This window comes from Pelophylax lessonae, assembly GCF_965119305.1.
Source record: "Pelophylax lessonae genome assembly, chromosome: 2".
In the NCBI taxonomy this organism is placed as follows: Eukaryota; Metazoa; Chordata; class Amphibia; order Anura; family Ranidae; genus Pelophylax; species Pelophylax lessonae.
In genome coordinates this window covers 644234011-644246325 of record NC_138769.1, presented here as the reverse complement: position 1 = coordinate 644246325, position 12315 = coordinate 644234011, and the positions used below count along the sequence as shown (strand labels likewise).

The following is a 12315-nucleotide window of genomic DNA, read 5'->3' as shown; positions in this document are numbered from 1 at the left end:
TAGGTGATCACGCTCTTAAAAACATATACTAGGGGACAAATTGTACTTCAACCAAGGATGTTTATCATGTCTGTGATGTGTCATTTACACTGGGACTCATGCAAACAACTGCAGGAAAAAAGTGTCGGTGGCATATAGCAACTATCTGTAAGTTGGAAAATGTAAAAATCACACTGGATGGTTGCTATGGGCAGTACATCTGCATTTTCCTTCCTCCGGTTAGCCTTCATGAGGCCTTGTGTGGTTTTGTCTTCAGTGCAGGTTGGTGGTTCCTTTGCTCTAGCGGCCTCCTTCTTCACTGAAGAGCTCAGACTGACGTCTTTAGTACATGGTATAATTACAGGGTCATTTGGAATAGAGTATTACTAGCTAAATGACGATCCACTGAGTTGCCCCATTTCTCTCTGCTCAGCTGGACCACGGTTTTACCATCAAGAGATCAGGGTCTTTGGACTACTACCAACAGCCAGGAATGTATTGGATAAGGTATGAGATGGTTGAGCGCCAAAAGTCAGTGTTTCCATGGCAAACGTGCTGGCAGTCTCCATTAACCAGTCCCTTCAGTGGATAAACATGCTTTTTTTATTTTTTTTTCTTACCCAGTCCATATGCCGCTTTATGAGTTTAATCTCAGTCTTTGTTGAGATTTCGCAACCGCCTGCTCCATCCCCTCTCGTCCATTATCCACGCTGACATTGCCAGCTTTTCTTCATTAAACATGCTGAATATTTCCTGTGGTTTAAAAGACAGTATATATAGAAATCTTGTGTTGTAATTTACAATAGAGCAAAACTAAGTAGCCCTGCCTTTAAAGGGCTATTCACAATTCATCCCATCCTCTGAGAAGTATGCAAAATCTAGTCTGTGTCTTTGTAAAAAAAAAAAAAAAGGAAATAAAAATAAAATATACTGTCGTTTTAAACCATGAAATACACAACCCTTTCCTAATATGTTATTACTAACAATGCATAACATGACAATGCATTGAGCATCAGCCACTCCTATGACTATGTGTTATAGTATGAAGTTTAATGTCTGATTGTTTGTATTGTTTGGATATAGTGTTTATTATGTTCTTAGTTCCTACACTGCAAATCATGTATTTCTTTTGAAACTTTCTTAGATATTGATGCAGTTAACCAATATATATTAACATTTTTTTTTCTTTCATTTTATATAACATGTTGTGTTTTGCAATTTGCATATGCAATGATAATTAGCAGGTAGTACATAGAAAATATATGTATTATTGTACCAGGATTCCTGGATCTGATATAATATTCCTATGCTTATCCTTTCAGACTGATATTTTTCCATTATGTGTTTGTATATTTGCTCCATGTCTAATACCCTAAAATTTGAAATTATAATTGGTGCAGAAATGAAAATCAAAAAGGAAACATGGGTGACTAGAAATATGGAGTTACTTTTTGAGGTGCTAGTTCCAGGGTTTCTATCCTCACCTTACTAGTGCCACCTAATTAATCACTGAACTAGAACAAGAACCTTGGTTGGGAGTTCTGCTGCATACATGTCTGATAGTGATTAAAGGATAAGGATGACGGCCTTGAAGCTTGAACCTATATACACAAGTCAGCAATGACAGCTCTCATATTTCTGTTGTGACATGTCCCCTTAACAGTAGCAGAAATAACCCCTAATACATCACAGGTGAGATCATTCCTTTTTTCTGTCAAGCAGAAGGATATTTATCTATGACTGGTTAATATTGGATATCAGATATTTAATGATATGCAACTAGTTTACACGGTTTGTGTACATAACCCCAGTTTTTGGTTACATCATTGCAATAATAAGCTCATAGAAGATTCTGGACTGACATATAATTTCTTGCATCCTTTTGAGCAACCAGAAAAATGGAAATAATAGGATAAATAGGTGTACTTCATTACATAAATTAAAGTATGGTCACAGAGATAACTATCACTGTGGAGGACCTCCACTTATCCTCGAGGGTTATCACACCTTCTATAGTGTGCAACACTACCAAAAATGATGATATTTTATAATCTTTTTTGAAATGATTATTATTATTAATGCAAGAATGCAATTGACAATAAGATTGGCCACAATTTGTGGCCAATAAAACAAGATAATAATAAAAATGTACATGTTGTTAATAAAGTTTGGTGACAAGCTAGCAGCTTTTGATCCAGAGGTGAGTAGCAAGAAGCACTTGGATGGATGGCGGTCGGTCCAGTAGGTAAGAGGTAGAGGAAGGTGGGGGAGGCATCAGTCAATAGATTACAAAACATATTGCGGGATAAGAGAGGATAGCTCAAAGTCTTTGTGTATTTTCTCTTGAACCCCATATTACAAAGAGAAATCACATATTTTTTTATGAGGTCAGATATTTGCAGCATAAAAAAGAAAAACATAAACTGTCTGGTTTCTTGGTTTCTGCCTCTCGTGCTAAGACTAAATGCCAATAAATGTTCCAGTCAAGCAGTGTTAGGATTGTGAAAGACGTGCAGTATCTTTGAGCACCTTGAAGAGAAAGTGAAAAGACCACGATATACAAGACTGTACACGTCACATCACGCTGAACCATGTGACACCCAAGCCCATTCACTGTATACACTCCACATATCTGTTGCTCTCTTTCTAGCTACAAAATATGCCATAATTACTGTACCACAAGAAACAGTCTTATAGACACACACAATCCTCAAGACAAAGGATCTTTATGTATAATTTGCTGTGTACAAAATATAGACATAGATAATATTTGTCTGTGCCTACCTTAGAGGAGAACTGCTTAAAAATAGCTGAGGACTACTTAGCAACCATCAGTTGTTAACTCAATGAATGTGTTGAAACTTTAAAGAAAAGGTGAATGACCACAAACTAGTGCATAGAAAGACCAAAAGCTTTGGAAAGTAATCCAAAGATTCAAAATATCATAGCATCTCAAGTGTGCTATGTTATGAGTAAGCACTCTTAACCTGAAACGCGTCAACTGTACTCAAGTACAGTGGAGTTCAGTCATAAATTTCCCCTTGTATTAGTAATATGTCTGAACGTATCCACTTGTATTGGTGGCAATTGGGAGATGGCACCCCTTACATAGGTGGTCAGTGAAGAAGTGCTGCCTTACAATGAAGGTCTATGGAGAATTGCTTCCTTAAGAATGGAGGTCTTTGGGGTAACTTCCTCTTTACATTGATGTTCAGTAAAGATGTGTCCCTTTACATTTGTATTCAGTTGGAGCTCAGCTAAATAGATCATTAGTTATTTACATGGGAGGAGAGAGGCTGTACTGTCTGAGCCGCTGCTGTGATGATGAGCGTTGGCTGGAAGTACAGTATTTTAGGCGTCTGCCTAAAATAAATTTACATGTTACACATTAACCAAAATATGAGAGCATATACTGTACACTGATCAGCTATAACATTATGACCACTGACAGGTAAAGTGAGTAACATTAATTATCACAATACAATGGCATCAAAAGTGGGTGGGATATATTAGATAGCAAGTGAACATGTTACCCCTGAGGTTGATCTGTTGAAAGGAAAAAAATGGGCAAGTGGAAGGATTTGAGCAACTTTGACAAGGGCCAATTTGTAATGGCTAGACAATTGGGTCAGAGCAACTCTAAAACTGCAGCTCTTGTGGGATGTTCCCGATCTGCAGTGGTCAGGACCTACCAAAAATGGTTCAAGGAAGGAAAACCAGGGAACCAGCAACAGGGTCATATACAGCAAAGGCTCATTAATACAGGTAGGGAGTGAAGGCTTGCCAGTGTAGTCTGATCCAATAGAAGAGCTACTGTAGCTCAAATTGCTGAAAAATGTAATGCTGGTTCTGATAGAAAGGTATCAGAAATAGTGCGCTGCAATTTGTTACATATGGGGCTGCGTAGCCTCGGACTAGTCAGGGTGCTTATGCTGACCCGTGTCCACTGCAAAAAGTGCTTACAATGGGATTGTGAGCATCAGAACTGGACCACGGAGCAATGGAAGAAGGTAGCCTGGCCTGATAAATTCAAGAATGGTTTGAGGAACACAAGTTTCAAGGTGATGACAAGTCTGATGGGAGGCCCCATCTCAAGTAGTCCAGTTAAGTCCATGCCTTGGGTTATAGCAGGTGGTCATAATGTTATGGCTGATCAATGTGTATAAAAATATGAAATTCAAATCAAAGTTTTTTTTTTAAGGTAAATAGTGCAGTAATAGGTAGTGAAATATGCTCTCAGTTAAAATACTCTTTTCTCTGACTAAAATTGTAATATTCTGATAAAATTAATAATCGGTAATTCTGTGTTATGCCTTATTTTTCAATGTGTGAAAGTGTGAAATTATACAATTTCACACATTAAAAAATAAGGCACAACACGGAATTACCAGCAGAAAACTATGATATACCATTATGTTTGTAATGGGCTCCAATAGACCTAATTTAACAAATTGAAGAATGTGATGGTCAGGCAATTTTTTTAAGGCATGCTCATTTAGTAAGGCAGAATACAGAGTGGTAAACCCTAACAGACAGTCAGATTCCAGATAACTGAAGCCAAATACATCTGTATTAGGTGTGCATTTTGCATGTCCTTTTTTCCCTTTACGCTGGTTCAGTAAACAAGCAATGTGTTACAAAACATGATTGGACTCCGTAAAGAGTTCTTATTCTTAAGTAAAGAATCCTAAATCAACCAATCATAATGCAAGGCTTGTCTTACTTCAGCGGGGGACATTCTAATTGGTTGTTATAAGTTTCGGATCTCAAGATTTAGGTTTATTTAAAAATAATAATTTTGGTACCTCCAGCATGAATGTCCACTATGTACTAGGGATGTAGAATAGAGTTATGCTAGCATAAGAGTATAGTTTATGGATGTAGTGTTCTGGGAAAAGCAGGCAGTTATTTACCACAGGAAACATATGCTGGTGACTATTGGCTTTGTACCCTAAGCCTCTTACAACAAATCATTCTAATTCAAATCTTGTCTAATCTTCCAGACACAGTTGAAACACCCCCATAAGTTTCAGCCAGCTGCTGAGGGTTACTGTAGAAAACTCAATCCTAGGCTTTACTTTGATAAACTACACACTCTACTGAGCAATCCTTTACTGATCAGAGAATGGACAAAGTCAGCACATACACTGTCATAAAAAGGTGTCATTTCATATTCTCACCGTTTTCAGCATTACTGATTGCACGCCAAATCCCCCTCAAGGAATATGGCTTTCTAGGGTGACTTCATTGCATTTATTAAAATGGCTGTTTTTTCAGAGAAATGTGTTAACAGAAGTCCTTCTTTTTACTCTGGTGGCATATATGGAATTTGTGAATATATTTTGAATAGTTTTACTTTTTTTTTTTTATTTAAATCAGCTGTTTGTTGATTCATTTTAGTACCTGCGGTGGATTTTTTAGACCCACATGCATACATTGCAACAGCAAATACAACCACAAATTCAAGTTGGAACAGTCGAACATAAATGTATTTAATTCAAATCTAGAACCCATCTATGAACTGAAGTTCCTATCTTTGGTCAGTAGGAATGCAAGTGTCCACACTTACCTACAACTACTCTCCTGAACCCATCACAGCACAATGTGAAAAGATCCTGACTTTAAAAAGCAGTCCATGGCACAATTACCCACATATAGTTCAAATACATCTCTATTCAGTTTTACAGTTTACAGATTTAGTGTAACATTTTGTAGTATGCATTAAACAGTAAAATGATTTTAAAAAAGTCAAGAGAAGGATAGAAGAGAAGTCAGAAGTGGAGGGCTGTAGGAAAGAAAGAACAAACAAGTTAATGGTCAAATATTGGTGTGTTATGCCAAATACATTTTGTAAGATACACAACAGAGTTGGGCTATAGAGGGTTGTTAACGAAGAACTAGTGTGGACAAGGAGGCCAAGGTCATTAGGATGTCTTAAGGGAGGAGAGGAATGAACAAAGAATGCAATTCAGATGCTACAGAGAGATGATAATTAGCATATGGCAGAGTCAAGGCGCAAAAAGAACCAGAGTTTCTGTAAGCTTGCCAACGAGTCCATGAGCAGCAGGTCTTCTGTGGGTCATTGTTGTCGGCTGCCACCATGGTCTCCATATTCATTATTTCATTTAGTATCTAAGCCCATTCTACAATGTGTTGATTTCCAGTGATGGTAAATGGCAACTCAAGTAGCTAAGAGGAAGAGTCTTAGGATGCCTTTCCTAATTTTTGATAGGGACCCTGATAACATTGACAGCAAAGCCACTCAAAGGGGAGGCTAAAATGTCTGATATGCCTGATATGTTATTGTATGTAGTAAAAAACGGCTACCAGATCGCCAGTGTGATTAGGCAAAAGTCCCATCAAATATGCAAGAAGGTAGCATAGACCTCTGAGCATCTCCAGCAAAAGTTTGTGGTCAATGGGTAGATATGGCACGGCTCAAAGGGAGTCTGATACCAGAGGGAGAGGATCTTGTAGCTTTTTTTTTCCTGAAAGTATATAGACATAGACATTTTATGAATGGGAGACATTTCCTCCATTCTTCTTATAACCCAGATTTACTCCCATCAGACTATTCTGCCAAATATTGGTATCAATGCATTCAATACATCCAGTTAAGGCCTTCCCTGCCAGTGTCATTATTACAGTAACAGTGCATATTTTTTTACTGTAGTAATGTCACTGATCCCTCCAAAAATGTCAAAAATGTCAGTTAGGAGTCCAGCTAAAAATTGCAGATCGACACCATTACTAGTAAAAAAAAAAAAATAAATACAAATCTTTCCCCTAGTTTGCGCAAACCAATCAAAATATGCTTATTGCAGATTTTTTTCACCAATAATATGTAGCAGAATATAAATTGGCCTAAAAGGATGAAAAATTTTGATTTTTAATTTTTTTTTGGGGGGGGGGATGTTATATAGCAGAATGTGAAAAATATTGTTTTTTTTTTTTTCAGAATTGTCACTCTTTTTGTTTATAGCGCAAAAAAAAAAAAAATTGCACAGGTGATAAAATACCACCAAAAGAAAGTTCTATTTGTGGGGTAAAAAGGACATCAATTTTATTTTGGTACAGCCTCGCATTACCGCGTAATTTTCTGTTAAAGTAATGCAGTGCCAAATCGCCTGGTCATTAAGGGGGCAAATCCTTCTGATCTAGAATTGGTTAAAAAAACATTGGGTTTGATTTACTTAAGGCCAATAGACCGTGCACTTTGCATGTGCAGTTGCTCCAAAGTTAAGTAGATGAGGTAAAGCTTCACTTTACAAAGAATACCCAATCACCTGCAAGAAAAAAAAAAAAAAAACAGCATTTTTGCTGGCATATGATTGGAGGATGGAAGTTTGAAGGGCTTCTTCTCATTTACTAAGCTCTAGAGCAACTGCAGTTGTAGAGTGCACAGTCTAATTTGTCATTGGTAAATCAACCCCACTATACTGTATCTATGCAAATAAGTATACGTACAACAATCCATAAAGTGTTAAAAGAATCACAATTCCTCTCCCACCTACAAAAAATTTGGTGGATAGACCAGTGCAACTCAAAACATTAAAAGGAAAAAGCATTCTTAATGAGGGCCCTTGGCTGCCTAAACTGTAAATTAGAGATCGACCGATTATCAGCAACACCGATATATTAAGGGCTGATATGCACTTTCCCCGATATATTGGAGTCGGCCTTTAGATTTACCGATATTGCCTATATTTTCATAATGTCATTGCTTCCGCGCACTGGGCAGCTCTTAGGCCGCCTCCCTCAGCCTCGTTACAGTGTGTACCCGCTGGGGCCACACTGGAGTCTGCATGATGCACAGTCGGTCGGGACAGTGAGTGATCTACAGTGTCAGTGAGTGATCTAGTAGTTCTTAAATCACAGTGACCAGTCACAGACACACATTCTGTAACACAGCCACTGCGGCCACCCACCACCCACAGCTGTCCGGTGCCAGCCAGCCACCCAGTCCCACACACCCACTGTGCACCAGCCAGCCACAGGCCCTGCCTGAGTCCTGACTCCTGACTGTACCAGCTAGCCAGCCACAGGCCCCTGGCCTGTATGTGCCAGCCACCACACAGGGTGCCAGCCAGCCAGCCACCAAAGGGTGCCAGCCAGCCACCAAAGAGTGCCAGCCAGCCACCAAAGGTTGACAGCCATCCAAACAACCAATCCACCCAGTGCCAGCCAGTGAGCCAACCACAAAAGGGTGCCAGCCAGCCATCAAACGGTGCCAGCCAGCCACCACAGGGTGCCACTGTCAGCCAGCCACCAAAGGGTGCCAGCCAGCCAGGGTGCCAGCCAGCCACCCACCCGGTGCCAGTCAGCAAGCCACGAAAGGGTGCCAGCCAGCAAGGCAGCCATCAAATCAAACGGTGCCAGCCAGCCACCACAGAGTGCCACTGCCAACTAGCCAGCCACCATAGGGTGCCAGCCAGCCACCCACCCACCTGGTGCCAGCAAGCCAGCCACGAAAGGGTGCCAGCGAGCCAGCCCTCAAAGGGTGCCAGCCAGCCACCAAAGGGTGCCAGCCAGACACCCTCCACAGGGTGCAAGCCAGCCAGCATTGCCACCCACCACAGGGTGCCAGCCACCCACCACAGGGTGCCAGCTAGCCACCCACCCACCCACATACCACAGGGTGCCAGCCAGCCACCCACCCACCCACCACAGGGTGCTAGCCAGCCACCCACCCACCACAGGGTGCAAGTCAGCCACCCACCACACGGTGCAAGCCAGCCTCCCAGCCACCCACCACAGGGTGCCAGCCAGCCACCCACCACAGGTAGCCAGCCAGCCACCCAGTGCCCACCACAGGGTGCCAGCCAGCCAAACAGCCACCCACTACAGGGTGCCAGCCAGCCACCACAGGGTGCCAGCCAGTCATTTTGTTTAAGCCTATATGACTGTCTTTCTTATTTCAATGGAGATAGATGGAGAAAGAAAAATTAAAGGTGTAGTCTGGGACTATTTCTCTTCTCCATCTCCAGGAAAATCAGCAGCACTGTGCAACACTTGCAAAAACAATGTAAGCATGGGATCAATAACTACAAAAATATGTCTAATCTTTGGGCCCATCTAAGAATTCATCATGTTGAATTGTATAATGCAGGACAGAAAAAAACAAAATGAATCACAAGATGAAACATCACTTTCCCAGGCAACAATAACAGATATGGACAGAGTAATCACAGAGATGATGGTCACTGATAACCAGCCATTTACAATAGTGTCTGACTCTGGATTTAAGCGGTTGATGTCCATAGTTGAGCCAAGGTACACACTGAAGAATGACAAATTTTATCGAACTGAAATGCTGCAAAAGATTCACCAAAAGGTCATTGACAAAGTAAAGACTATGCTGCAACCAGTGAATGCTGGCAACTCACTCTCATTCATGACTGATTGCTGGTCAGGTGTTACCCATAGGATATGAGATTTAATTTACCTCAGACAATATTCGGGTTAAATGAGAGTTCTTTGACCATGAGTAAAAGCTTCAAAACAGCAATATTAGTTTTATGGGTATATAGCCTGAAAGCCTAAATTAATTTACAACAATCTATCTATAGTACATACAAAAATGGAAAATATTCCTAGTTTAACTGAACACATATAGAGTATGATACTCATATACAAAAACAGCACTACCGACACAAAGAGGACAAGCAATGTATACCTTAAAAGTCCATAGTTAACCTTCCCATGGGAGTTTCATAATGCAAGAGTGGCTTCCACTCCTTCCCACCTTCACTAATATAGATCTATATCGCATAGACTTGTATAGGGCTATTCTGATTGGTTCAGCTATCCTGCCCTGTTCCTCCCTCTGGGCGTATCTCGTTCAGGATTGGACAACTTCCTCCTCGCCTAGCTTAGCATAATTCAGCCCCTTGCGTTCCCTCTTCTCTGTTGGAGGGAGAATTTAATTATACATGATGATTTGCTCTGAAATTGAAAATTAAGATATGCAAGGTTCATTACAGCGCACATTGTCCAACCCTCAACAGATAGTCCATCTTCATTGCATATCTTAATGAGAGTTCATTAATATGGAGGCTGACTTTAAGGGCGAATATTACATGGTCTATTCACCTTATAGCATTGGCCCCAGGATGTCTGGCTCACCGGAATTAAATTACAGGGTGATCCTATTTGGCATATCAGCAGGCCACCTCCCGGGTAGAAAAACAGCTCGTCCTTCAAACAGACTTATCCCCTTATGTGTTTAAATGTAAATAGCAGGATGGCATTTCAAACGGACTTGTTAAATTGGATTCATACTACTGCGTCTGGGTTACACAACTTACAACTCTACCATCATATTCCAAATATGAGTTTGAAATCAAAAATTTGTACATTTATTTACATCTATCTATTTACAATTGCTAATGGAGATTTATACATAACTCCTCATCAGGCAACGCAGTAATGGAGATTACACATAAACTCATAAGGCAACAATGACTGATTGCTGGTCAGGACAAACAGAATCACTAATGAGTCTTACATGCCACTTCATTGACAGCGGATGGACAAGAAGGCATTTAGGGTTGAATGCAAAAGTGATGCAAGGATCCCATACTGGGGAGTACATTAGAGAAATGTTTCTAGGCATGCTAGAAGAATGGGGAATCACCAAAGACAGAGTAAAGCTTGTGCTGCGAGACAGTGGAGTGAACATGGTTAAAGGTATGAGACTTGCTGAAGTGTCAGACCTCAGTTGCATGGCACACATCCTCCAGCTGGTGGTAAATGATGGTCTTTTAAACCAGAAAGCTTTGCTGGACATTATTACCATGCTGAAGAAGTGCGCAAGCCATTTCCACTATTCTATTCTGTTCTTGCCAAGCAGCGACTGAGGTGCATTCAGGAAGACCTTGGCCTACCCAAAAGCAACCTGATACAGACTGTTCTAACACGATGGAACTCAACGCTACACATGTTGCAAAGGATGCTGGAGCAGAAGCGAGCTCTCACTTTATATTCTGGTGAATATGGACTTGGAGGACATTCTTGTCCTACTGCAGATCAGTGGGACATAGTAGCCAACATTATTGAGACGCTTGTACCCATTGAGGAAGTGACACTGGAGGTGAGTCATTACGAATCGTCTGTTTCCTCTGTGATCCCATGTGTGAGGGTCCTGAAGATGCTTCTTCAACAGAATGAAGGACCCAACACACGTGGCATCAAAGCATGTGAACAGGCCATGAGGGACAGCCTCACCAAAAGGTTTGAGAAACATGAGGAGAATAAAAATGTTGTGCTTGCATATATTTTGGATCCTCGATACAAGAACCATCCTTTCTCTTCTGATGATGGATTGGCCAAGGCAAAACAATGGCTGACAGAAGATATTCAACAGAAGGTGCAGGAGGTTTCTGACAAAAAGAAAAGTCAAGAAGAGAAAGTTTCTGATGTGGAAGAACAGGATGCAGGAGAAAAATGTCTCAAAAGACAACGGACAGAAGAGAAAATTCATCATGGTCAAATAGATGCAATGTTCAGCATTTTATTGGGGCCTCATGCGGAGGATTCATCAGAATCGGCAATAATGAGCCTGGATGATGAACTTCATCTCTATTTGAAGGAACCAGTAATTGACAGAAGAAGTGATCCTCTTCAGTGGTGGAAAGAAAACGAGGCACGCTACAAAAGACTTGCTTCTCATGCTAGAAGATACCTTTCTGCTCCTCCTTCCTCAGTACCAAGTGAGCGTGTTTTCAGTGAAGTGCCAGCAATTTATGAAAAGAAAAGAAGCTGTTTAACTGTTGAACATGCTGAAATGTTATGCTTTCTGCACTCTAATATTATTCTACTTAACTGGGAGTATTGATTTGAAAGTGTAGTAGTAGTGTCTGTCCACCAGTCCACCGAGTCTGTCCAATCTACTGTCTAGCTTGTGTCTATCTATTTTTGTGCTGACTGCAGCTCTGTGCGGGGGCGGCAGTCAGTGCAAAACTGCTAGAAAAAAATAGACAGTGGATTGGAGTCAGTGCCAGTGGTTTACTGCTGGTGTAGAATGCCACTCACTGCTATAATAAATTTAAATCACTACTGCAGTAGTGCAGTAGTGATTTAAAATTAATGCAGTGAGTGAGTGCCCTACTGCAGCGGTAGTCCACTGACTCCAGTCCAATCCACTGTGTAGCTGTTGCCTTGCTTTGTTTCTTTCAGTTTTGCACTGACTGCAGTAGTTGCAGTGAGTGCCATACTGTGCAGAGGTAGCCCTCCACTGACTCCCGTCCAATCCACTGTGACATGTGCAGCTGTTGCCTTGCTTTGTTTCTAGCAGTTTGGCACTGACTGCAGTAGTTGCAGTGAGTGCCATAGTGC

General features: G+C 40.9%; 1 protein-coding gene across 4 annotated transcripts in view; it reads left to right on the top strand.

The window, feature by feature from the left end:
* Positions 1–12315, top strand: part of DCLK1 (doublecortin like kinase 1) — a 518012-nt gene that overhangs the window by 490876 nt on the left and 14821 nt on the right. For 2 of the 4 annotated variants that reach the window (XM_082246216.1, XM_082246218.1), the window contains one exon: positions 413–486. The exons of the other annotated variants lie outside the window; for them this stretch is intronic. In XM_082246216.1, coding sequence (XP_082102342.1) covers positions 413–486 — 74 coding nt within the window. The remainder of the gene's footprint in view (positions 1–412; positions 487–12315) is intronic. 4 annotated transcript variants of the gene reach the window in all.